The following is a 23,049-nucleotide window of genomic DNA, read 5'->3' as shown; positions in this document are numbered from 1 at the left end:
TAAACCACAGAATGTGCTTCCTCCTTGGCAGTCTTACTATGCTTTTTATTTTTAACACCAAATAAATACAAAACAATCCAATAAAAAACAAACAGCAGTAAATCTGAGAAATCGTTCGCTTTTAAAAGCAAAACTATTAACTAAGTTTAGGCTCCAAATATATGATTTTGGGAGTGAAAAACCTCCCCAGGTCTGCAGTACAGATGGCTTTGTATCAATGACTCAGTATTTCAACCAGGATTTGGGACTGCGGGAGCTGAAAGGACAGGTTTTTGGAAGGTAGAAGCAAGAGGCACTTAAATCTCAAAGGTTCTTTATGAGCACTCGGAGTTTGACTTTTGATGTACTTTTGAAAGTATCTTCCTGAGATAGTTCCTCCGCTGATGAGGGAGGAACCCAGGAGAAATCAGTCTTCTGCGTGTCTCAGTGAAGAGCCTAGAGCTGGGTGGACAAACCTGGTCGTAACAGGTGAGGGTGCAGCATCAATAAACACTTTGCGTTGCTAAAGCTTTTCTAAAATCCCTCTGCTTTTGCAGGGAATGGCCAGGTCCTTGCTGCTTCGAAGCTATTCTACATGCCCAGCATAGCCCCCTTTTTTTATTTTTATTTTCATCATCTTTGCCTTAGCAGCTTTCTCATTCCTCTTCGTGCCAGTGAAACACGTGCACAATGTAAATGGAGGACAGAGAGGAAGTTGGATCTGGTAACTGGGAAGAAGCAGTGGGAAGAAAAATAATATCTTAATATCCGAGGCCATTGTTTCAAGATTCTTGCAGAGTTTTCTCAGGTAAAGGATTGGGGCATGCATTGCTGAGAGGGTCACACAGAGAAATGTCTGTGTCTGTACACCATTTCACCTTGACCTTGTAAATATACACTCTATTTATTTACTCTGCAGTTCATATCTCCTATAAGATCCCAACTCCCAATTTTACAGCACAGGAATCCCATCCAAAGTATTCCAAAACTGGTTAAAAATAAAATTTAAAAAATATATAGATATTAAAAAATACTTCCTTGCTTCTCCATGAAGGGAAAGGTGGTTTCTGGTCTCTTTGAATCAGGAAATTCTCTCTCTCCCTGGGGTCACCCTCTGGAAAGCTCTTAGCTCTGGTGCTCTGGGGTGTCTCTTTGCAGAGCAGCATGATGTCCATGAGCTAAAATTTCTGCAGGAATTTGAGAACCAGGTCACGCAGTTTCACCCTCAAAGGTTCATCGTTGTCGCAGATGATGTGTGTGGAGTCCTCCTCAATCTGAATGAGGGTTTCTGCCTCCTGGAGGAGTACGATGTGGCCCTTCGCTGTGTCCTCCACCTTCACATCACTGAAACCGTGCTAGATGTAGCATTGGGGAGGGAGTAAAAGAGAGGGAAGTTACAACTACTCAGGAGAACAGGTAGAGATGAAAGACTAGGGCACAGGGGGGAGGAGACAGGAGAATGGCTACAAAACACAGAGTGCCACTGCAAATATCATAGATCTCTGGGATTTGCAGAGGAAGCACGCATAGGCTAAGCTGAATGTGACCCTGATTATACAGATGGCTAAACTATAGAACAGGGAGGCTAAAGTCAACGTCTTCCACTATACGAGGTCACTGCAGTTGCAAAATCTTGAGAGACAAAGGGGACAAATGGCTCCTTTAACTACAGAAATGACCATCTGCTGACATTACTGCCTCAAAGAAGATGATAGTGGAGAGCTACTGAACCCCAGGGCAAACTTCCTCACAGACAATCCTGCCCTTTTTCCTGCTAATTTTCTCCAAGGAGTCATGCAGGAGAGAACAGGGCTCCACAGAGCAGTAACTAACTGCCTGCAAGTTCAGCCACCAAGCCCCCTGTCCTGCAGCTCCCCGGAAAGCTTCTCTGTCAGCGGAGACATTTCCAGCATCTCTTCTTCACTCAGTCACCTCATCTCCACAAAACCTGTAGGAACTTAAATACTTTTGAGACCTCCTCCCCACTGTTCAAATTTATTAGAAATCAGCTGATAAATCCAAAAGTTACATGGGGGAAATTCACCTGCCCAGAGTGACCCCCCCCCAAAGCTCTGCTTCCATGGGAAACCAGGAGGAAACGCCTGACATGAAGTCCCTGTATCAGGACATGACTCCACAGGGAAGTGGGGGGACACTCAGTGCAGGGACACACGTTCCCCAAAATACTTTGCCAGCTCATTAGCCCCTCTCCATTTCAAGCCACACTGAAATTATTTTCCCTCTCTCTGCTAGCAAAGCAGCATGTTTCTGAGATTAGTAGAAATCAGCTTGAACCTTGCTTGCCACCAAAGACTTATTACCTTCTCGAGTGTCTGCACAAACTGGTCCACAGGAATGGAGCCGCTCAGCAGTGGCTTCAAAGGTTTACACTCTGGCACGTCATCACTCACTCGCTTTCTCTTCTTACTGGCGGGAGGTTGCGGAGGTTTTGGAGGGAGCTAATGGATGAGAAGGTGCAGAGTAATGCAGTGAATCACATCAGCTTATTATAATTTAGTTGGAATAACAAGCACATGAGATGATAGAAAAGGAATACGGATTTTGTTTTCTGACACTAAAGGGGAACATTAGAGTGCTGAAGGGGGGAGGAGAAACCCAGCCTTGGGCTCCACTGCAGCTCTGTACACACAAGACACCATTTATGGAAATAAATTAGCAGTATTAGTTCCAATCTCCATCATCTTAAAATTTGTGTCAAATTCAGTTCTGTTTAAATTTCTGTCATCTTAAAAAGCCTGTCTGACTCAATTCAAGCCTGAAGCTTTCTATTTTAGCATTCAAGTACTCTGCAGTATTTTCTAGGAATCTTGCCTTGAAGAAGTCAATGCCTTGAAAATCACACTCTAGAAGATGCAACAGGTTGGGAAAGGGGCAAATTCAGTGCAAGTAACTACTCAGGGAATGAGAAAAATGTGTAATTTATTTCTCACTGGCCTTTAGGAGTCTTTAGAAGAACCTGAATACAGACAGGGAGGTGTGAGAGATGCTGCAGTGCCTGAACAATCACTGGAGTGTGATCTGGGTATAATTTTGTGCTGCTTCAGAAAGCTATCGCCTTGACTCACCCCTGAGAGCCTTCTCCGTCAGCAGGGAGGGGGAGGCAAGGTTAGCACGTGCAGCGGTAGCTAACCTAGCACTGTGCGCTGCTGCGCGTGCGGGTAAGGTGTGGGGTTAACTGAGCACTTCTGAAAGACCGTTTCATGGAGATGAAAACCAGATTCTTAAAAAAGAACAGTGAGGAAATTACTGTGGAAAATAAGTCCATGTGTCCTGTGCCAAGTTAGTTAGTTCGGGGAGGTGTCAGCACTGGTCTTTCCCAGTGAACTAGCAACTCAGTCCCTGGGAAAAAGGTGCTGGGGAAAATTTCTCCAAAATTTTGGCAAGACCATTTGCCAGGGATGTGTCTACACAACACACGGGGAATTTGCCTGAAGCAATCCCAGTGCCTTGTAGCACCCTGTATACTCCAGGTGACAGACTGAGCTCCTTTCAACTCTTGTGTCTTTCTCATCGCGTAGCATCATGTCTGAGCCTGCTGCTGTGATGTCCCTGTGTTTCTTTCAACAGCCAGGGAAGAGTGTTTTTCATCCTTGGGAGAGAAATGCCGCCTGCTCAGGCTCCAGTTCCACAAGCAGTGATGCACTTGAGCCACTTTACAAAACCCACCATTTTCCCTGAAGCTGATGGGCCTACGTGCGTGTATCATGTTATTTGTGCATGAATCACTGACATGGTGGGTCCCAGGCTCAGCCAATACTGACAGATACCACTGTGCTGGCTTACCTCCATCTGTATGTGAGGGCTCTGGCATTTTAAGCCGAGGTCTAAGTTTATTTGGCATCAGGAATCAGAGTAGGGAAGGGAGTAAATGAACAACACAAAGGAGAAAGCAGCCTCAGACCAACTGCATTTTAATATTTCGATTTGTTCAGTGTTGCCTAGTGTTTCTAGGGAACTGACTTGGAAAAAGTAAGACAGCCTGTCTGCTGTGTACTGATATAAATCCTTAACCAATCTTTATGTCCCTGCATTAAAGACATTACCATCCTGGGCCCTCTTCCCAAGCGTAATGGGCCCAGCCCAGCTCTACTGCCCAGCGGCAGAGGCAGCATCGTGCAGAGTGTTGCTTCACTGAGTTCCCTGCATGCTCATGCATCAAAGGAGAAAGGTGACCTGGGCACCCACTGCTGAGCAGGTCCACCAGACATCGTCTCCCTCTGTGGAGCTCTAATGCCAGAAACTGCAGTGTCAGCCTAAAGGAGGTGATAGGAAGAGAGTATACACTCCTACTTTGTACAAGGATGCACAATCTGCTTCTTGGGGAACAGGGCAACTTAAGGAAGACAGACCCTTCACATGTGTAATGTTTTAGGTCACCTCTCCCCTCTGACCCACAGTTCTAAGTCCATGAGAAGCTGGCTGATGCTGATCCTGGTGTACGGGTTATGGAACACAGCAGTATGATTTGTAGCCTCTCTTCAGGAATAATCTCACTTCCCCTTTTATCTTAGCCAGGCACATGGCCAACAAAAAGAGGGTAAAGAGATTTATTTGCATCCCACTCTCTACTCTAAGTGTTATTCCTCACTCGCACATGCCAGGACAAAGCATCTGACAAGGACTCTGCTCCAGTGGGGAAAGAGTTGTTGAAGGGGTTGCCTCATGAGAACAGCTGGGGTCCCAGATGGCAGGAAACCTGGTGTAAGGATATTTTTCTCCCTTTCCCATTATACTGTACCTGCAGCACATGCTTGTTGTCTTTAGTATGCAACACGGCAGAAACTGTTGCTAAGGAAATACCAGGCTTAATCTCCAAGGGCACAAGTGAATCTGCAAGCTAAAGCAAAAGAAGGATTTTGTTCAGCAAGTGATAATCTCAAAATTTGTATGAATCCAGCTGTGATTTAAATTGGCGGCATGGTATTTTTAAACATGGACTAATGAACTGTAAACACAAACCACTGATATAATGACAGAGCACTGCTCTTACCTGCTTAGCCCTCCTTCCGGCTCTTAAAGCTACTGACTTTCATACCGTTATCAGAGCAGAGTGAGGTTTTCAGTAACCAAGGCAAGCCTCAAAAAACATAACAATTAAACAGAACCCTTGTTTAAAAAGACATCAACTACTTTATTAATAATTTGAATTAGTAAAACTCATAATCTAATTCAGCATTATTTATTATGTTTGTTATGTTGATGGACAATGAAAAATCAAAGCCAGTTTCCTTTCCGTTCCTTAGTACTGCCCCATTCAGGCTGCAGAATAGCTGGAAGAAAAGGGTTTGTCCTTAAAAACCCAATGGCTCTGTTGACTGGTTCGAATTTTTTCCTTACAACACTGCATAGAAACCCTTCCACCGCCTTTTATATAATTCTTCTCTGAAAGAAATAAAATTTAGCCTTGGCTCCAACTTTGTATTCAGTGGCAACCTCCCAAGATCCTCAGCATTGAGGGTGTTGGCAGTGGATGTGGAGTGGGCAGTACTGCACCTGCTGAGACTTGCGGAAGTTGGCCATCTGGGAAGGACCTCTTCCACCCATGTTTCCAAACGAATACTGCAGAAAAGGATGCTCATGAACACAGAAAATGATTCCCTTTTTTCCAAGGGAGTTCTAGATGACAATACATTGGATACCGGGTGCCCTGGAGTCCTGTCCAGGACTGCAGCCAGGATCTAGTCTTAGATAAACAGGTACCTTCACAGAGCGTGGGCCAGCAGCCTAAGCATTTTCCAAGCATCGCTCCCAGCCAAGCACATTCCTGTTATTCACTGTGGACGTGAAGGCAAGAATGCATGAAATGTGCTCTGAGTCTGTGGGGAAACCCTGCAGGTGCCTCACAAAACAAAACTGGGAAAGATTGCTCATGTGTTATACCACTGGATGGAAGGACTTTTCAGTTGTGAAGACAAGTAACACCTAAAGGGACAGAATCTATTTAGCTGTTTTTCCTAACAGTTGTACCATCAACCTACCCAGACCATCAACCCATCTCGTCTATAAAGAGTCTCTACAAGATGATCTTCATCTGAACTCCATTCCCTTTCATCTCCAAACACATGGCACCTCCAGTTGGAGCCAGGTATTAAGAAGAGCTTAACCTCCAGGAAAAAGAGCTGGTTTGAAACTTCAGCCATCTACTAGAGCATTTCCATGGAGCAGAGCTCTGGAGAACCAGCTATCATCATTGCCCTGACAGCAAGGCAACACCAGCTCTCTTCTACTCTCCAGATGGTCCTGCGCATGAAAAGCAGAGAAACTGAATGGATTTTAGAAAAGTATGGTATATACCCATTTCGGAGATAGTGCACCTGAGGCAAAGGAAGATTAAATTCCTCACTAAAGGCCTTCGAGTGAATTTTCAACAGGATCCAAACCAGGAGAGGGACAGAGCAGAACAACTGAACCCTGCCACTTCTCAAGAAACTTCAGGTACCAATACTTTACTGCCAAATACTCTGGTCTGCTGTAGGTGATCACTCTATTACTGCAAAGCTCTAATCCTTGTGAATACAGAAGCAAATGAACTTGACTTCAAAAAGCGCTCACTACTGGCCTAATCCTTTTGCCATCAAAGCACTGAGAAGGCTCTTCTGTTGGCTTCAGTGGCAGCAGAGTTCTGCTACTTCTAATAACTTCTGAAAATCTTATCTACTGCTACTAAAGCTGCAGGAACATTTTGAGAGCACCTCCTTGAAATAAAACAGCTGGATAGATGTTTGTGTTGGAAAAACACAGGCATTTTAAGGCTGAATTCAAATCACCTAAAATTTTGCACACATTCAGACTTGGTGAATCTTAGAAATCAAAATTTCATGGAGCAATTCAGATTGCTCTCTCTCTGGGACCCTGTTCAAGATCTTTAAAGTAGGCAATTTGAATACAGCCTTTAGAGTTTGTTGTTGAAGGCTAACAGAATGAAAATATAATGATAATTATTGCTTCAGATTTCCCCATGGACCTAAAAATAGTAACACTGGCAGCAGCGTGTTATGCTGCACTTTGCAGTGGTCAAAGGCAATTTCCATTCCCACCACCTTCCAGAGGAGGATCGATATAAAATGGGCTCTAATGAAGAATACATGGCAAAATGACAACACTTTAAAGAGAAAGATCCTTAAAAAACAGAGAGCTGTTTAGAATCAAAGTCCTCTTCTGCCACTGAAATACTTTGATATTAACATTTATGCAGGTTTTAACCACACAGTTGGTAAATAGCAACACTTTAATTATTAACAGTCAAAAAGACAGTAAGACAGATGTTCATTTTTATTTTCTCTAGGATATTGCTTCATCTCACATCCCTCTCCATGTTGCAGCCAATCCTTTTATTACAGAAGTTCACTGACCCAAACCAAAAAGGTCATTTAATCACATCCAGTAATTCACCCACCAAGACCAGACAGCACTGCTGTACTCCTTTCGACTGACCTCCTGCACGCACAAATCACGGAACTCTTCCAAAACGCTGGATTAAAGAAACCCTTTTCAGAAAGATAGCAAATCTTGTCCTTACTCCAAGCAACGGCAACTCCACCATTTCCTCTCGCAAGCTGTTCCAAACTTTAATTTTCCTTGCAGCTAGGAAACCGTGTCTTATTTCAAGGTTGAATTTGTCCAGCTTTCAGTTGCTGGATCTTGTTATGCCTTTGTCTGCAAGATTGAAAAGCCCCCCACTATGCAAGAATAAATGTTTCTTCCTTCCTGTCATTATCACAAGTCTAATGCCACATGCTGGCATCAGGAAAGTCACGAAAGCAGAGACGCACGGCACTGAGCACTAACATCGCATTAATCAGTCCCCTGCCTATGGATGAAGCACTTGGACTGCCTTAAGACAAACTGGCGTGTGGATGTGTACTGTGTATTTCATTTTTTAAAATCCCTCCTGTTAAGGAAAGTTTAAAACAGAGACCAACCAAAAAACAAAAGTCATTTACTCTCAGTAGTCTGAAACTGCAAGTGTTGATGTGAATCTTGTAGTGGTTGAGGGAAAGAAGAGTCAGCCTGGGAAGTTCTGCTCCCGTGATCAGAGCCGTCCACCTATGCTCTTGCAGAGTGAAGAATGTAAACTGCAGTTGAATCTTTCGTTTAGGATTGCGTTTTCCACAACAAAATGAGATCTGACACATACTATGTGAGCCCCAATACTGTTGTTGGCCAAAATACAGTTGTTTATAAAGAAGAACAACGTACACAGGTTAGGTTACTCTCAAGTCTCTACTAAGGCTTTCATCAGGGACAACTCTCCCTAGACTTAAGGTCATATGCATTCACCAGCCAAAAATCTTCCTGTTGGCAATGAAGAGCTGAACAATGACTAAGGGTGGGATCTCAAACTCCTATTGTAAAAAAAAAATTTGAAGCTGAATGATCAGGGAATAAAATCAGGAAAGGACCAGAATTTTAGCACACATGGTCTTGGTCCTGTGGAGGATTTTCGCAGGGACAGACATGCACAGATATACACCAGCCAGTATTTTAATGTCCAAGTTGCAGCATTACTGGCAGTGGTGACTACCAGTGATTTCTTCCTAGAGTTTTGGGACACCTCTCCAACATTCTCCCTTTTCCCTCTTCCCCTCCAAGTTTTAGAAGTGCAACAGTTCTTGGCTTACACTAGAGAGGGTGCAGGAAGACTGGACCAGCAGGGAGAGGTGAAGTCTGAGTTGAGTGGGGTGAGCAGGATCTTCACCCTCCAGGACTGGAGCAAAGGGGAACAAGCAGGAGCACAGAAAAGCTTACCAGTAATTAAAATCCCCTTAACTTTTAAGATCTGAAATTCACTGATGTGTACGTTAGATTATAGCACATGTATTTAGAAAGGGGCACAGGTGGATTTTCACATCAACATTAAATATGTCTTTTCCAGATTTGCAAACCGTGCATAAATGTATGATCTCTGCATTAGAGGTAGAAGCCAGAGTAGCAACTCTGAATCAAACCAGAGAAATCAAAGACATGAAACACAGCTGTGAAACCACTGGGCAGGACAGACGTGTTATGAACTCAACACATTGCAAATCCTTAGAAAAAATAAAGAAAGAATAAAGTTGCAATATATTCCTTGGGGCAGGGATCAGTTTTGTTCAGTGCTTGTGCAATACCTAGCGTTCAGAAATCCTACTAAGGGGTCCATTACTCATGCCACTATACTGCAGTAATAAAGTAAATGGAAGGAAAATCTTAAAAAATCATCAAAAGTGGAGCGCATGAGACTAACACAACAGCCTTCTCTGATAAGACAACTGCTGAGGGAATTGGGGCAGCCACAGTCTGTGCTTCATGAAGCACTAGCAAGGTACCACATGGGAAATTACAGACTGTGGATTTCTACAGCAGTCCTGAGGTGGGGAAAGTGCTGGTTAAAGTAAAGATATCCTCAGACAACTACTGGGCTGTTGCTGCAGTTCCTGAAGGATCAGTCTTCAGCCTACTCCCATACAATTTTTATTAATGACCTCAGTACAGAACGAGGAGAGTGTTCGGAAGGCCCCACTGAAGTTTGCAGAGGCACCCTTAATAGAAAGAAAGATCAGGCTCTCATAGAGGAAGAGCTAGATGACCTCAAGAACTGGAGTGAGAAAAACAAGATGAAATTCAATAGCATGAAATGCAAGGCCAGGGACCGGGCTAATACCGAGAAATTCTGCTGGAAATGACAGAGGTGAAGGGTCCAGGTTTATTAGTCCATCCCATGAGAACTGAGAGTCACAAATGTGACACGGCCATGAAAAAGCTAAATGCAACTCCAGAAAATATCAGGTAATTCTAGCAGAGATGAGCTATTGCTATTATATTGGGTCCAGCAAGATCTCATCTGAACTACTTGTAAATTGTGTGTAATTTAAGTTCAAGTAAGATATACTGAAGGGTAGATTAGGGCAGGAGAAGCTGTCTTGCAAGAGGAAACTAAATATCTTGGCTTGCTTAGCCTGGCAAAAAGAAAGCCAAAAGGAGAATTTGATTATTCTACACAAACACCACAGGGAAAATACCAACAAAAGGGAAAATCTATTTATGCTAAAACATGATGTTAAGAATAAGTATGTGCAGACCAGCCAAGAATACACATAGGCTGGAAATTAGGATGTTTCTAGCCATCAGAGACAGTGGGGGTTTGCACAGCATTCTAGTGGGAACAGCAGGGGCAAAAGTCTTCACAATTTGAAGCTGGTGCCTTACATTTTATGAGGCACATTATAAACACTATTAGTAACTGCAGCTGGGTTCTGGCTATGTAACCCATGAGGGCACTTCCATTTCTAGGTGGAAATGATTGCTTACAGCCTTGCAGTTTGCCAGGTATGAAGAGACTCCCACCTAGCCCCTAAAAAGGATGCAATTTGTATGTGACAGAAGAATATCCTCTCCCAATTATTAGATAAGCACAAAGATTTTAAGATCTGCCTGCCTTCAGAGGGAGTCCACCAGGCCCTAGTGATCACAATTTTACAGAGGTTTTTACAATAACCAGTCCTCATCAAAATCTGAACAGAGAACAACCTGCCTCAGCCTCCATCCCTCCACTCACCTTGTTCCTCACACACATCAAATCCGGTTTCTGGATGCAGAAAAGCATCTTCCCAGTGTACCTTTAATAGGAAAAGAGTGCCCAAATATTCCACATGCCTAAAAGCTGTGCAATAGCCCTTTCACAAGCAGAGATGATCCATATAGCCAGTTTTGTAAACAGAAGAAAAACCATGGCCTTCATCCTGTCACTTATATTTGGATGGCAATATTAGGAAAGGAAAAAAATTACCTCACCTCCTACCTCCCTGCCTCTTCTTATCCCTTCACTATTTAAGTACCAGGAGCTCTCTTGTCAAGTCACTTGAAACCAGACACAGAAATGCACAAGAGATTATAGTGTGGGCAAAAGTCTCAAACAGACTCAGCCTTGGCTTTATACCGTCTGCTAAATTAGGCAGAGTCTGAGTGCAGGAAGTCTGCAAGTATCAGAACCTGCAGAGGAAACAAAAAGATACGTGGTCAAACACATGCACTGAAGGAGGAAGGTCTAAAGATTTAAATATGCCTGTGGAGTAAGCGTTCATGACCAGCAAGCATATTAAACAAGGCACAAGCATGCTGCAGGCCATTTGTGCAGTACAGTGGAAATTGGGGAATCTTTCCAATGAGACTTAAAGGAACAAGGGCATTTCTAACAGAGAAAAACAAACATCCCAGAACTAAGGGCATCTATATAATCATTAGTGGGTGATCTGAGTCGTGTCTTGTTGGGGTTTCAGCCTCAGATTTTACAGAATCCAAGTGTTTTAAATGGGGTGATTAAGTTGCTAAACTAACCCTAACTTAATAGATCTTTCAGTCTCTGTGGGTCTGCTACAATTCCCTCTGGAGCAGATTTTAAAGTCTCATTAACTTCAGTGGATGAAGAATCATGCCATAAATATCTAAAGTTTTTGACGTTATCGCTTGCAAATGCCTACATCTTAGCTTTACTCTTCCACAGAGCCAACATCTAGTGGAGAAATAAAACAAGCTGAAGGGGTAGTCCTGCAGTTTTGAGCAATGAAACAAACCGCTTCTTTTCCATGTACGTGTTCCATGTTCAACTAATGGACCAGGGCTCCAGCTGAACATGATGAACCTTGCCCCAAAACCTGGAAATCAAACCAGAAAGATATGTACTGACCAACCAACAGGAAACAATCCTGGGTGGGATTATAAGCAGTAGTCTCAGTACTAAAGCTAACCACTGGCTTTTTGCCAATCCTGTGCTAAGAGACAGTTTTAAGGAGGTATTTAAGAAGTGTAATGAAGTAGATTTATGGCTGTTTAATGAAGCTCTTCCCCAGTATGCTGCATAGCCTGGGAGCAGGCAGGAAACAGTTGTTTGAGGAATTTACAAGACGACAGTGGAAGCCAGAATGAGCAGAAGCAGAAATCAGCCTCAAACTTGAATGAAAAATAACAGGTAGGGGAAGCAAGGACATGAAATATCTTCAAAGTAAAGGCAAGCAGCTTACAGATTCAAAAGATGAGTCATTTGAAAGACATGAAAAGGGCATCAGTCAAAATATAGTAACCAGTTTATGGGTCAGAATGTTGTTGAAGCTGATTGGGAAAAAGAAAGGCGAGTGCCTGGCTAGAAAAGAGTGTTATCTTACAGCCAGCCATCAAAAATGAAGGAGAAACAAACCTAGATATTAATGTGGGCAGGCAAAGGCAGGCTGGGAGCAGAAAGGGAGATCCAAGTTTCATCAATCTAAATAGGACAACCTGTGGATGAGACCAACCAGAGAAAAGGTGCGGCAAAAAAAAAAAAAAGTGAAGGAAATGAGGGATAACACATTCAAAGCCCACAAAAGAGAGGAGAAAGGAGGAGGATTCTCTGCAGAAGCAATGGGAGGCTGAACGGCCAGGAGAGAAGAGACACGGGAGTGAGGTGGGAGAAAGAAATGGCTGATTGCATTGAACACTAATGACGTAAATCAGGAAGACTACAGTGTTTCTGGCTTTGGCTAAGAAAAGGTTGGTAAAAATTAGGACAAGAGTAGTTTTGGTGGAATGTCAAAAGGTGAAGTCAAACTTAGAGAGGGCCTGTGTTAGAACGAGGGAGGGACTCCTGGCAATTTTACAGACAGTGGATTCAGTGAGCTTGGAGCTGAAGGGAGGAATGACAGCAGCAGAAGCAAGCAGGAAGGTTATATTTCATTCACTTTATGGTAAGTGAGACTACAGCATCTTCATACAAGGGGGAATAGTCAGGGGAAAAGATATGGAGAGGTCAGGAGACTGGGTTATGTGGGGTCACCAAAGTAAGTCGAGGGTTAGAAGAAAGACAGAAATCAAACTGAAACATGGAAGAAAGCTGGAGAGGTAAGATGAAAGCCATGTTTTGCCTCCCTTTCTCTCAAAAAGGAATTGGCAGGATCCTATGTGGAAAGAGAAGTCAAGAAAGGAGAAGGGGAGGGTGGAGTGAAAGCTACATAATTATAATGGGCTGCCAAGTGTTTTTTTTCCTAATTCTTCTCTGCAATAGTTCCTTATAATTTCACTTCCTGTCAGGCTGTGCACTGCATATTCACACTCTCCTGTACTGGCCTGTGTCCTGACGAACTTGCAAATAGAGTACTTTAAAAACACAGAGCTCTCACTGAAGTCAGTCTGCTGCTGAAACCAAGTGATCCGCACTATTGTTCAGCTGTAATTAAACTGGAGGCACATTATTTGCTCAAACACTACTGTTTAATTTATCTGTTTGCTCCAGAAGGTGTTTTCCATTTTCCCACCATTCTCCTGTGAATAGACAATGCCTAACCAATTTCCAGGAAGCAGTCTTTTTTTTTATCATTTTTAAAGTGAAAGGCAGCTGCTGAGAAGAACAAATTAGTTAAAGTGTAAAGGTTTCCACAATACCACTGAGAGCCATTCCAGCCTGGTGCCTTGGGACTGTTAAAACCTCTCTCTAAACAAAGGCTGCTCTGCGTGTAAGTCTCATTAACATAGAACAGTCCTCCTTGACCTGACTTTGCTCTTCGGTGAAGTGATTGAAATGTAGACAAGGTCCAGCAGTATCAGTAAATTTACATTAGTCTGACAGGCCAGAATCTGAACCCCTGAAACAGTTTTGGAAAGGGAATTTCGCACTACCTACAGTCAGTCTGTATTGACTGAAACTATGCTGAGCCAACTGTTTGGTTTTCAAAAGCTTTAAGAATCCAGACAGAAGTTTGAGCATATGTCCATTTCTGAGAAAGGGCTGTGGATGTTAGAAGAGGGCCCTGATCGGGACTTCATTGAAGCAGACGTTCTTTTATGAGACTTTTAGCTACTTTAGACTCAAGTCCTAGCCCTGGAGCAGATCTAGCAATTACTTTTTTTCCCCAGGGTGGATTTCATCATTCCATTTTTGCCTAACATGGTTTTGACAAATAACAAGCCTTCGCAAGGTTTGCTAGGAGCTGTAAAATACCCCTTCCAGCTGCCACTTGAGCCTTCACAGAACCCCAGAGCTGGTGGTAGCCCATATGAAACAAATGCCCTTTCCTTGCAGTATAGAAATTCCTATATATTTAGGCACCATTAAAGAGTCTTCCTGGATGAAACTACTGAAAAGGAGACATCAAGCAGCAAATACTCTCCACCAGGAAGCCTCATCTATCAATCAATCATATTTGCAATCCTGTCTTGCACAACCCACCCAGCAGAAGGGTAAGTTACAGCCACTTTTTGCCACTGCTGTGTAAACCCTGCCTGAAACCAAATGCCTGAGGCCATTTGCATCAGCCTCTCAGAACCAACATCCTAATGATCCCTGTGCACAACGGGACAGACAGACAGGGCTCTTCTGCTGGGAGGGGGAATGAGGCAAGCCACGCAGATGGCACGTAAAAATTATTAGGGAGGTAAGGAGATAACATCATGCTTATTTAGGGGGTTAGCATCAAAGAAAATACAGGCCCCGGAAAAAGACAATTCTTTTCCTCCTTCTCCCATTTATTTGAAAGCCAAATAGTCCTTTAGGATTGACTGTTGTGACTGGTTACACAGAGTAGTGGAGATTATACAGTTACACTTCTCAGCAGCTATCAGCTATGCTGCTAAGACACAAAGACCAAAGTCAGAGAGGGTGGGAGACAATGTACCATCCCTTCCATGCGTTATCACCACTCTGCAGGTTAAGCTGGAAGCAAAAACTAGCCTCACACAGTGATGTGATGGACACATGCTGAAATAGAGATTGTCCTGAGGAGATAGTCTGTGATCACTACAAAGTTGGCATTGCTATTCCTCTAGCAAGTTCCCTTAAAAAAAATGAGCAAGATCTCTTTTTGAGGATGATTTGCTTATCTCAGTGCTGGGGAATGGCTTCCTACGAACAGCCCTGAACCACAGCCTTGCTCTCAGTGGCAAGTACACAACCACTAATGGGTCTAACTCTCAAAGAACCCCCTAAGGCAAGGAAACACTACCTCCCTGACACCAATGGGGAAGGAGAACAGCTTTCCTGAAAGTCTAACTAATTTTTGTATCATATTAAAAAGTCTTTTCAGGAGCGTCATTACACACCAAGTAGCTTTTTGCAACAAGTTGGTAAGTGCCGCTTTGGAACCAGAGAGAATACCAGGACATGGAAAATCACGAGATGTTTCTAATCCCTGAGCACAGATAGCTTTGAAATTAGGACTCCTGTGTGAATATAATTATTTGATGTAATTTGTTAGAGGAAAAAAAAGGGTCATTTCTGTCAATATTCCTGTCTGTGCAGCTTTCTGCTCGAACTCTCCAAGTTAAAGTGAATGCAATAGAAACCAGCTCTCATTTTCTACGTGCTTCTTTGATACCGATTCCCAGGCTGGTGAATACCACATTGTGTACAGTGCATCCTCCCTCCAACATCCCAGCAGTTTTGGGAAGCGCTCTTATTTCTATGCACTGTTTTCACCTAGAGGTATAGGAAGAATCCATTTGCTTCAGTGACAGACAGCACCTAAAAACCACTGGAGATCTGGGTTTGAGAAATGCAGAGCATTTTCACATTAGTGTCTGCCAATGAGACTGAATCCACATGGCCTCTTGAGCCTCAAGTGTAAGGGATCTTGCTGCCAACAGCCAAGCTAACAAGAGAAATGCTGACTTGTTTTCTGATGCGGTCTAGCCCCATGAGCATGGCACTGCCTGTGGACTAATAAGCTCTGACAGGGAACTCTGCAGTCCTCGGTGTCCTTTCTAATGTGAGCTGCATTTTGTGTTTTAGACTTGTGCTGATCACACAGGGAGACTCCGACAGAGCGAGAAACCAAACCTGCGACTCCCATGGACCAGCCTAGCTTTTAGACAACCCTCCCCCTTGATAGGAACTTCAAAATATGTGATGGTTGGTGAATATTCATCTGTAGCATCTGTGCTAATCTGCATTCTGTTTGCAGGGAAAGCTGGTATTCACCCTCTTCTCAGGGCTGACACAAGGGATATGCTCACATACAAAGGCTCACTTACACCCTCACAGTTTAGGGGAAAACCCAAAGCTTCAGTGGGATCTAAATAACAGGTAAGCCATGTGCTGGCTTTCTGCACTCAGAATGTAAGATTTGTTTTGGTCATGCTGGAGCCACGTTTTACTAGTCTTAGGTTTAATAGGATCCAATAAATATGCAAATTTCCAAAACAATTAAATATACACGCCATGATGGAGTTGCATCCAAGTATATTTTCTAATTAAAAAATCCCTCCTTGTCTCTGGCAGTCCTCTAACCAGTGAGCTGGGCAGGCTCCTAACAGAATTGATGCACAAAGCAGACACACGCAAAGTGGTAGGAATCAGTGTTGCGGACTGGCTGAGGGATTTTGTTACATGGGTACCAGTCCTGTACTTCATGTTCGGCTGAACTAAGGGTACTTCCTCCCTCTACTCTCTGATGAAAAGTAGACTCACATATTCAACAGTTTCCAAAGGGCAGTAACACCTGCTTGTAAAAAGCCACCGTCACCTTTGATCCAAGGACACATTTGTGCTGATTGGATTGTCAAAAAATATTTTAAGATCATGTCTGTTAGAATATGGGTCACCCTTTGTATTATGGGTACATTTATATTTGATTTATGGGGTTAATAAATTACTAATAGGTGTTGCAGGCATAAGTAGTCCACATTAGAGATGGCTACAAGCAACCCATTAACCTGTTGGACTTCAACAGTCTGTAGGAATTAACCATTTATTGAAACTGTTGTAATACAAATGAGCCATTTCACTACTATGCCTTTAACATATGACTGAATACTGCTCCTCAAGGGAAAGGGTATTTCTCACAGCAGGTGCAGCTGGGGAAGGAGAAAGACAACTCCTGGCTACTAACTCCCAGATGCTTTGGATCCTTTCCATGGCCCTGGGCCACAAATTCAAACTGCAGTGCCTCACCTTACTCATATTTCAACTGGAGGTGACTGGCTTGCCTCACAGGTGGCTAGCAGAGATTGCCCTTGGTTCTGTATTTTGAGATGCGATATATCCTTGCAAAGGACGATTAACCTGAACATATTTTTTGCTTGCCACAATGTTTTTTTCAATTCCAATTAGTTCACACAGGGAAATTCTCTCTCCGAAATGCTTCTTTCTTAGCCCTCCATTCGACAGAAAGTGCTTTACATGATCATAGTCAACAGTAAATCACAGCCACAAGGTATCTTTAGTCAAAGGGGCTACTGAAGCAGTAGCTTGAATTTGGATGTATGAGCAAGAAGCCACCATCTTTTTTCACACTTTTATTACTCACTTCTGGCATGATTTCGATCTTCTCATAGCGCCGCTTGTACGGAAGAGTCAGCACCTCTGCTCTGCGGTAGGACATTGGCGGAGGCTGGCAGTCTATCATCAGATCTGTGCGATGAGACTGGGTGGGTGGTGGCTGAGTGTACTGCTCTGGGCAAACTACATGGAGAGGCTGGAAAAGAAGAGTGTGGTGATTTACAAAAACGTTTGGTTGATTCTGTGTGCTGCCCTACAACAATAATCATTGCCATAAGGAGGTTTGCAGATTGTTGATAGCAAGCTAATTTATTTGTATGAAAACAACATCCAAAAGATGCAGTCCAGAAGATCCAGTCAGTATTGGAACAAACTGTTCAAGGAGCGGGCAGTCTTTGCTTTGTATACAACAGTGACCAGAGTAACAAGGCCTAAATTTGTGTCTTTAATCACCACTTCAATATCAGCAATCACGTTAGCTGCCATAAGGAGAGAGAAAAGAATATTCAATAGCTTTTTCTTCCAAATCCTTGTCATCGAAATGGGAAACAAATGATAGTAGTGGTGGAGACCATCACAAAATGGCACGGAGTGAGGCAGATGTAACAATATGCAAGGATGCAAAAACATTAGGACAAAAAGCAACTCTGAGTTTTCACGACCTGTCAGCAATATATTAACAAAGCATGAACAGGCTGGTTGCCACAAGGATCACTGCAGGATTTAAGGAAGCCCAAGGACAACACAGTGTTTCTGCAAACTGTTTTGGAAACAGCATTGTACTTCAGTAATAACATGGAAGAAGATGCTTGTCCAAAAAACAGGCAGTGGTAATTGCTATCAGTTGTGCGGTGACAAGCCAGGTCACAGAACAATGAGATAAAATGATCCAGACATTCTTAAGAAGTTTGGAAGAATATGTGGTTTTGTGTTCAACAAGTTGAAGATAGAACAAAGTGAAAAGCTCTGCCAGGAGAAAAACTGGGTATTATTTTGATTATGTCATGAGTCAGAAAGCAAATTTCAGTAGAAACAAATTGGATGGACAAGGAAAGGCCACTAAAGCCAAGAAGAGTCAAGGGGGGAAAGCAGAGACTACATCAACGCTCTGGCCTTCTTCCTAGACAGAAGTAGTCTGGATTTTGCAAATGGAGTAAGGAAAGCAGTGGATTTGGAAGAAACGTGAAACTCCAGAACAGCAGTGCCAGGACCAAAGCAAGTATCAACTGCAGGATAAAGAGCAGAGGAAATGGTTAAAGCTGAGGGTGCTGAGGATACTCAGCACTTGGTACCCTTTACATTAAGACTGCGTTAGACACAGTCAGGCTTATTCATACAAGCAAGAAAAAGAATAAGGGGAAAAGCTATTATGACCATTCATACCTAAAAAGGAGGAAAGGAATGTACACGCCATTTGCTCTGCACTCTAAGCTTTTAGGGATCTTCCAGCCACTCTGTGCAGAGACTGGCAATCATGCCATATTCATTTTGGAGAAGGATGATAAAGGAGAGCTCAATGCTGTGTGGTCTCTCATGGAAAAAAGGATCTGGGTGTTGTCTTGATTTTGCTATTGTTTAATGTTACAGTTGTTCACAGTTGACCTATTTATTTCAGGTGTGTGAAGAAGCATAAGAAAAGGCAACAGAAAATTCATTACCTGGACTTCTTTGAGTAATTTAGACACCTGAATAAAATTCAGTCTTGTGTCAATGGGACAGTAAACGCATTTCATCGCCAAAGGTTGATAAGGAGCCAGGGCATCCAGATAGGAGAAATCGGGTTCTGAAAAGAGAAATGTTGAAAACACTGAATGCCTATTAAGAACAAAGATGGCCCAATTCTTCTGATTCCACATTCTAGTCTAGACAAGCTGTTGTTCAGCAATGTTAATTCTGTTACAGATTTCTCTTCCCTTCTTCCTTCCCTCACCCGTTATTTTCAGTTAATTTGATGAAAATTATGCCCACAATTAGTCTTACCTTAATCAAGCAACACAGCAATACTATTTCATTTGAACACATTATTGCATGATTTTTATAACAAATCTAATCAAGACAAAAACATCATCTCTTATTTTTAATCAGATCCTGTAAAAGAAGGCAAGATGTATACATTTTTGGTATCATACGGTAACCCAAATGTCAGCTTGTTTTTCACGATGACAAAAATGCAGCATAAAGATTGTATCTTGATAAACGTGTACCGATGTCCTCTGCTGCAGACACATTAACTCCCAACTCCTCTTTTTCCTTACAGTGTGTATATATAGATACATATTTTAACCTAAGTGCCAGGTTTAGAGAGAGTAACACAACATTGAGAATACTACAGAAAAATACTATTTTTTTGGTGAATGAAAAATGTAGGTCTCATAGGCGACACAGTGTAGGATACAGGTAGCCACTTGATTTTGGGGGCCACCAGCTAATGATGTGGAAAAGCCATCACCATCTACCTGGTAATTGTGGGATAGATTGCATAAAGGAAATGCTAGAAAAAGAAAAACTGGTATTAGTTTGGTAAGTACAGAATGAGAAAAAGAGAAGGCAATGCATGAAAGACTTATCTGCTAGACTGTTCTGAACCACAGAGCCTCAAAGGGCAACTTGCAGAGTGAAGTGCAGCTGCGAACCACCAAGCCTTGCTAGAAAACAGTATGAGGTATTTCTCTGGTATCTACTCAGGCTCTGTAAAGGGATGAACTTAAAGGAAATTTAAACATAGAGACATCAGTCTAGATTTAGACAGCCATCTTCTATGTTCTTACATCACCATGAGGAGAGCACTGATTGGATTTCTCATGTGGACAGCAAGAAAAAGTGTCCTTAAAACTTCACCACTGGAAATTAGGCACCCAGCATGGCATCCGACATTAAATATTGGGCCTCTGATAAAGACAAGTTAATTGCTAGCCTAAAAATCTGCTGCTGGCTAAGTACCAGTGATCGTGGTCTGGTTATATTTACCCTGTGAGACCAGAATATAGTATCAGCCAATGATACATACGTTTGGAACTGTCAAAGGGATAATTTTCCCAAGTTTAAAGGAACTGTCAGAATAACTGCCTGGGAACATCAAAGTGAGAAATATTAACAAAAAGTGACAGTTGTACAAGAACATCTTACTAGATGCCCAGAAACATGAAATAAAAATTATACTGGGCAAAAAGCCATGCTAGTTAAAAGCAGATGTGTTAGTGGCAATGAAACAAAGCCTAAAAATACTGATGTAAAAAATGGGAGTTAATGGCAGTTAAGTTTAATAGCAATGAGCAGAAGTTTAAAAATAAAGACTACTAAGAAGGTAGCTAGTTAAAGAATGATCAGTGGTCAGTTAAGGTTAAATCAGAAGACTTTTTAAAACTCAGTGGGGAAAACCAGAAAACTTAAGTCAGGCACAGGTCCTCTGCTAGAGATGTGCAATGAAATTGCAAATAGTAAGTTTAAAAAGTTACCAGAAGAGAGCTTTTCCATCCCATCTGGTGTTGTGGATGACATAGAGATCTGACTGCTTGTATCTGAGAATGCCATGAGGCAGCACAGACTAAGTATTTTTGAATCAGTAGGCACAGATAATCTACAGACATGGATATTTTGATCTAAGAATCCAAAATGGCATCCAGTCTACAGACTCTCTGAACAACTAATAAGAATGTAAGTAGCCTTGGAAAAGTGAGAAATTCTAATGAAGGAATTCTAACACAGGACTTTGAAGATTTAGAACGTGCGAAAACCATAATTGATCTAGTCTCACAGTGAACTCATGTCATACAGGAATAGCTGTTTCGAAACTACCAAAAAACCAGAAGTCACCTGTCTGATGGAAGACAGTGGCTGTCAAGGACACATATTGACTTTTTCCTGACAGAATTACAGGTCTTCAGCTTTTCCCCCAAGACATCTGATTTACTACTGTGTGACAATGAGTTAAAAAATCTTCCTTTGTACAGCACTGAAGTGGCATACATGAGCTAGGGAGTTAAGTTTTCAAAGCATTGTTGTTATCAGAGAGAGAGCAAGAAGCAGACCTCTTTCTACCACGTTTTCTTCCACAATTTCTTTGTGGCTTAGTGGTATTCAATATTTTTAATCAATAATCTATTCAATACTGCTTCAGCAGTAACATTTACAAGCAAAGGACACAAGCAAGCAGAGCAGCAGCACAGCTCACTCACAGCCGGTGTCCTGTCTAATGCCTGCCGCTGCTGTGTTAGTCTATATTCTCTCATAGTTGTTTTTTACATTACAAATGGGAAAAGTGGAGGCTACCTAGCTCCTGTGGACTGAGCAAGCAGTGTCATCATTAACAATACCGCATGGCCTGTAGTTTAAAGGTCCTGATTACTAGGAACTAGGAGTCTTTCACAGGAAAAGCTAGAACACCATTTGCTATCACATACTGCTTCAATGGACAAAATTTCTTTCATAACTATAGGATATTTTATCTTAAAACAGGAGAAGCTAGATAATTAAATAATAAAAATCCTAGGCATCAGTGGAGGTGCTTCAGATTTCCACTGGAGTTACTAAGAACAGAAGAATTTAATCTGCTAGGAATTTCTGCAGACATAGATGTCTTTGTTCCAGCTGAGACAGTCATAAGGAAGTAGGAATGTCCTGCCGAGTGGATATGCCTACAGAGAGAGACAGAAACTGCAGTCCAAAAGCCACGGATAGACAAATTTAGGAAAAAAACCACCACAAGCACCTGGAATCACTGTGCACTGCAAGGTCAATAGAACTAAAGCAGATCTCGACTGGAGTTTCATTTGAAGTATAAACTGGGAATGAATCTCAAAGATCATGACCTAATGTATCCACAGGTTGTTACGACCACCATTCAGATCCCTTAACAACTTGCCAGGGCCACGTTCTAATAGAAGTCTGCTCTATTTCCTCACTTCACAGGATTACATTTTAGTACCGAAAGGTCAATTGCACCTCCCCCCCAAGAAGGCACAGAATAAGAGTTCTTGCCACTAAAGGCCAGTTTCTGACACCCTCGCTGGTGGGGGGTAGCACATTCAGAACTTGATTAATGCCACTGATTTCCTCCACACAACCCAGCAGAGGGTGTACACACTCCGGTTTTAATTGAAGTCCCAACCGGAGTAGAATTCACTATTTCCAAGATAACGCGTATCTATATTGCAATTTTACCAATTACTATAATTAGGGCATATCTCTTGAAAGCACCTCAAAGGTCAGGAATGATGGGTACTGTAACAGCTATGACGTTAGCGCTGTGGTACCATGAACACTTTTCCCAGCATAAACACAGTCTAGATTTAAGTGTCGTGCCTGCTCAGAAGGAACCCCCTTGTATCTTCCCTCGCCTTGCAGTAGGGCTAATTACACCCATCTTTAAATCCTTCCGAATTGGTTTAACAGTATCATGATACTGTCACACTTTTTGGTAGCAATTATTGTGAAAGAATCAAAGGGACTTGCCCATCACTATCCTCAAGTATATAGTCAAAAAAACAAAGAAGGAAGGAAATAACCCTTTACCAATCCTGTTCGCTTTAGGAGGTTATGTGCTTTCCAGCAGTCCTACTCACTAAAAAGAGGAGGAAAATAAGCTTAACAGTGGGAGTCCATCACACCCTTCCTGTGGGAGTAGGTTTGATCAGTTACTCCGTGTTCTCCTCCTCATTTCTAATTACTTTGTCCTAGTCCAAAATCCACACCTTTTTTATCTGGCAAAGTTATATATAACACACGTCCCAATTATACCAGAGCTCGTTACACATAAAATCAGTAGCAATGGCCTAAAGGATTATTTCCCTCCTCAGATCTGAAGAGTGCCCACTGTAGGGTTCTGTTTG

At 42.4% G+C, this 23,049-nt stretch overlaps 1 protein-coding gene across 2 annotated transcripts in view; it reads right to left on the bottom strand.

Moving 5' to 3' along the window:
* INTS9 (integrator complex subunit 9) overlaps nucleotides 1–23,049 on the bottom strand; it is a 72,260-nt gene continuing 49,211 nt past the window's right edge. For both annotated transcript variants that reach the window (XM_059830591.1, XM_059830598.1), the window contains 5 exons: nucleotides 18,880–19,004; nucleotides 17,250–17,417; nucleotides 4,739–4,837; nucleotides 2,301–2,438; nucleotides 1–1,334 (listed from right to left, as the gene is read on the bottom strand). In XM_059830591.1, the coding sequence (XP_059686574.1) occupies nucleotides 1,158–1,334; nucleotides 2,301–2,438; nucleotides 4,739–4,837; nucleotides 17,250–17,417; nucleotides 18,880–19,004 (707 nt within the window). In that variant the 3' untranslated portion in view covers nucleotides 1–1,157. The remainder of the gene's footprint in view (nucleotides 1,335–2,300; nucleotides 2,439–4,738; nucleotides 4,838–17,249; nucleotides 17,418–18,879; nucleotides 19,005–23,049) is intronic.

This window comes from Gavia stellata, chromosome 2 (assembly GCF_030936135.1).
Source record: "Gavia stellata isolate bGavSte3 chromosome 2, bGavSte3.hap2, whole genome shotgun sequence".
Lineage (NCBI taxonomy): Eukaryota > Metazoa > Chordata > Aves > Gaviiformes > Gaviidae > Gavia > Gavia stellata.
This window is presented reverse-complemented; position numbering and strand designations above follow the sequence as displayed.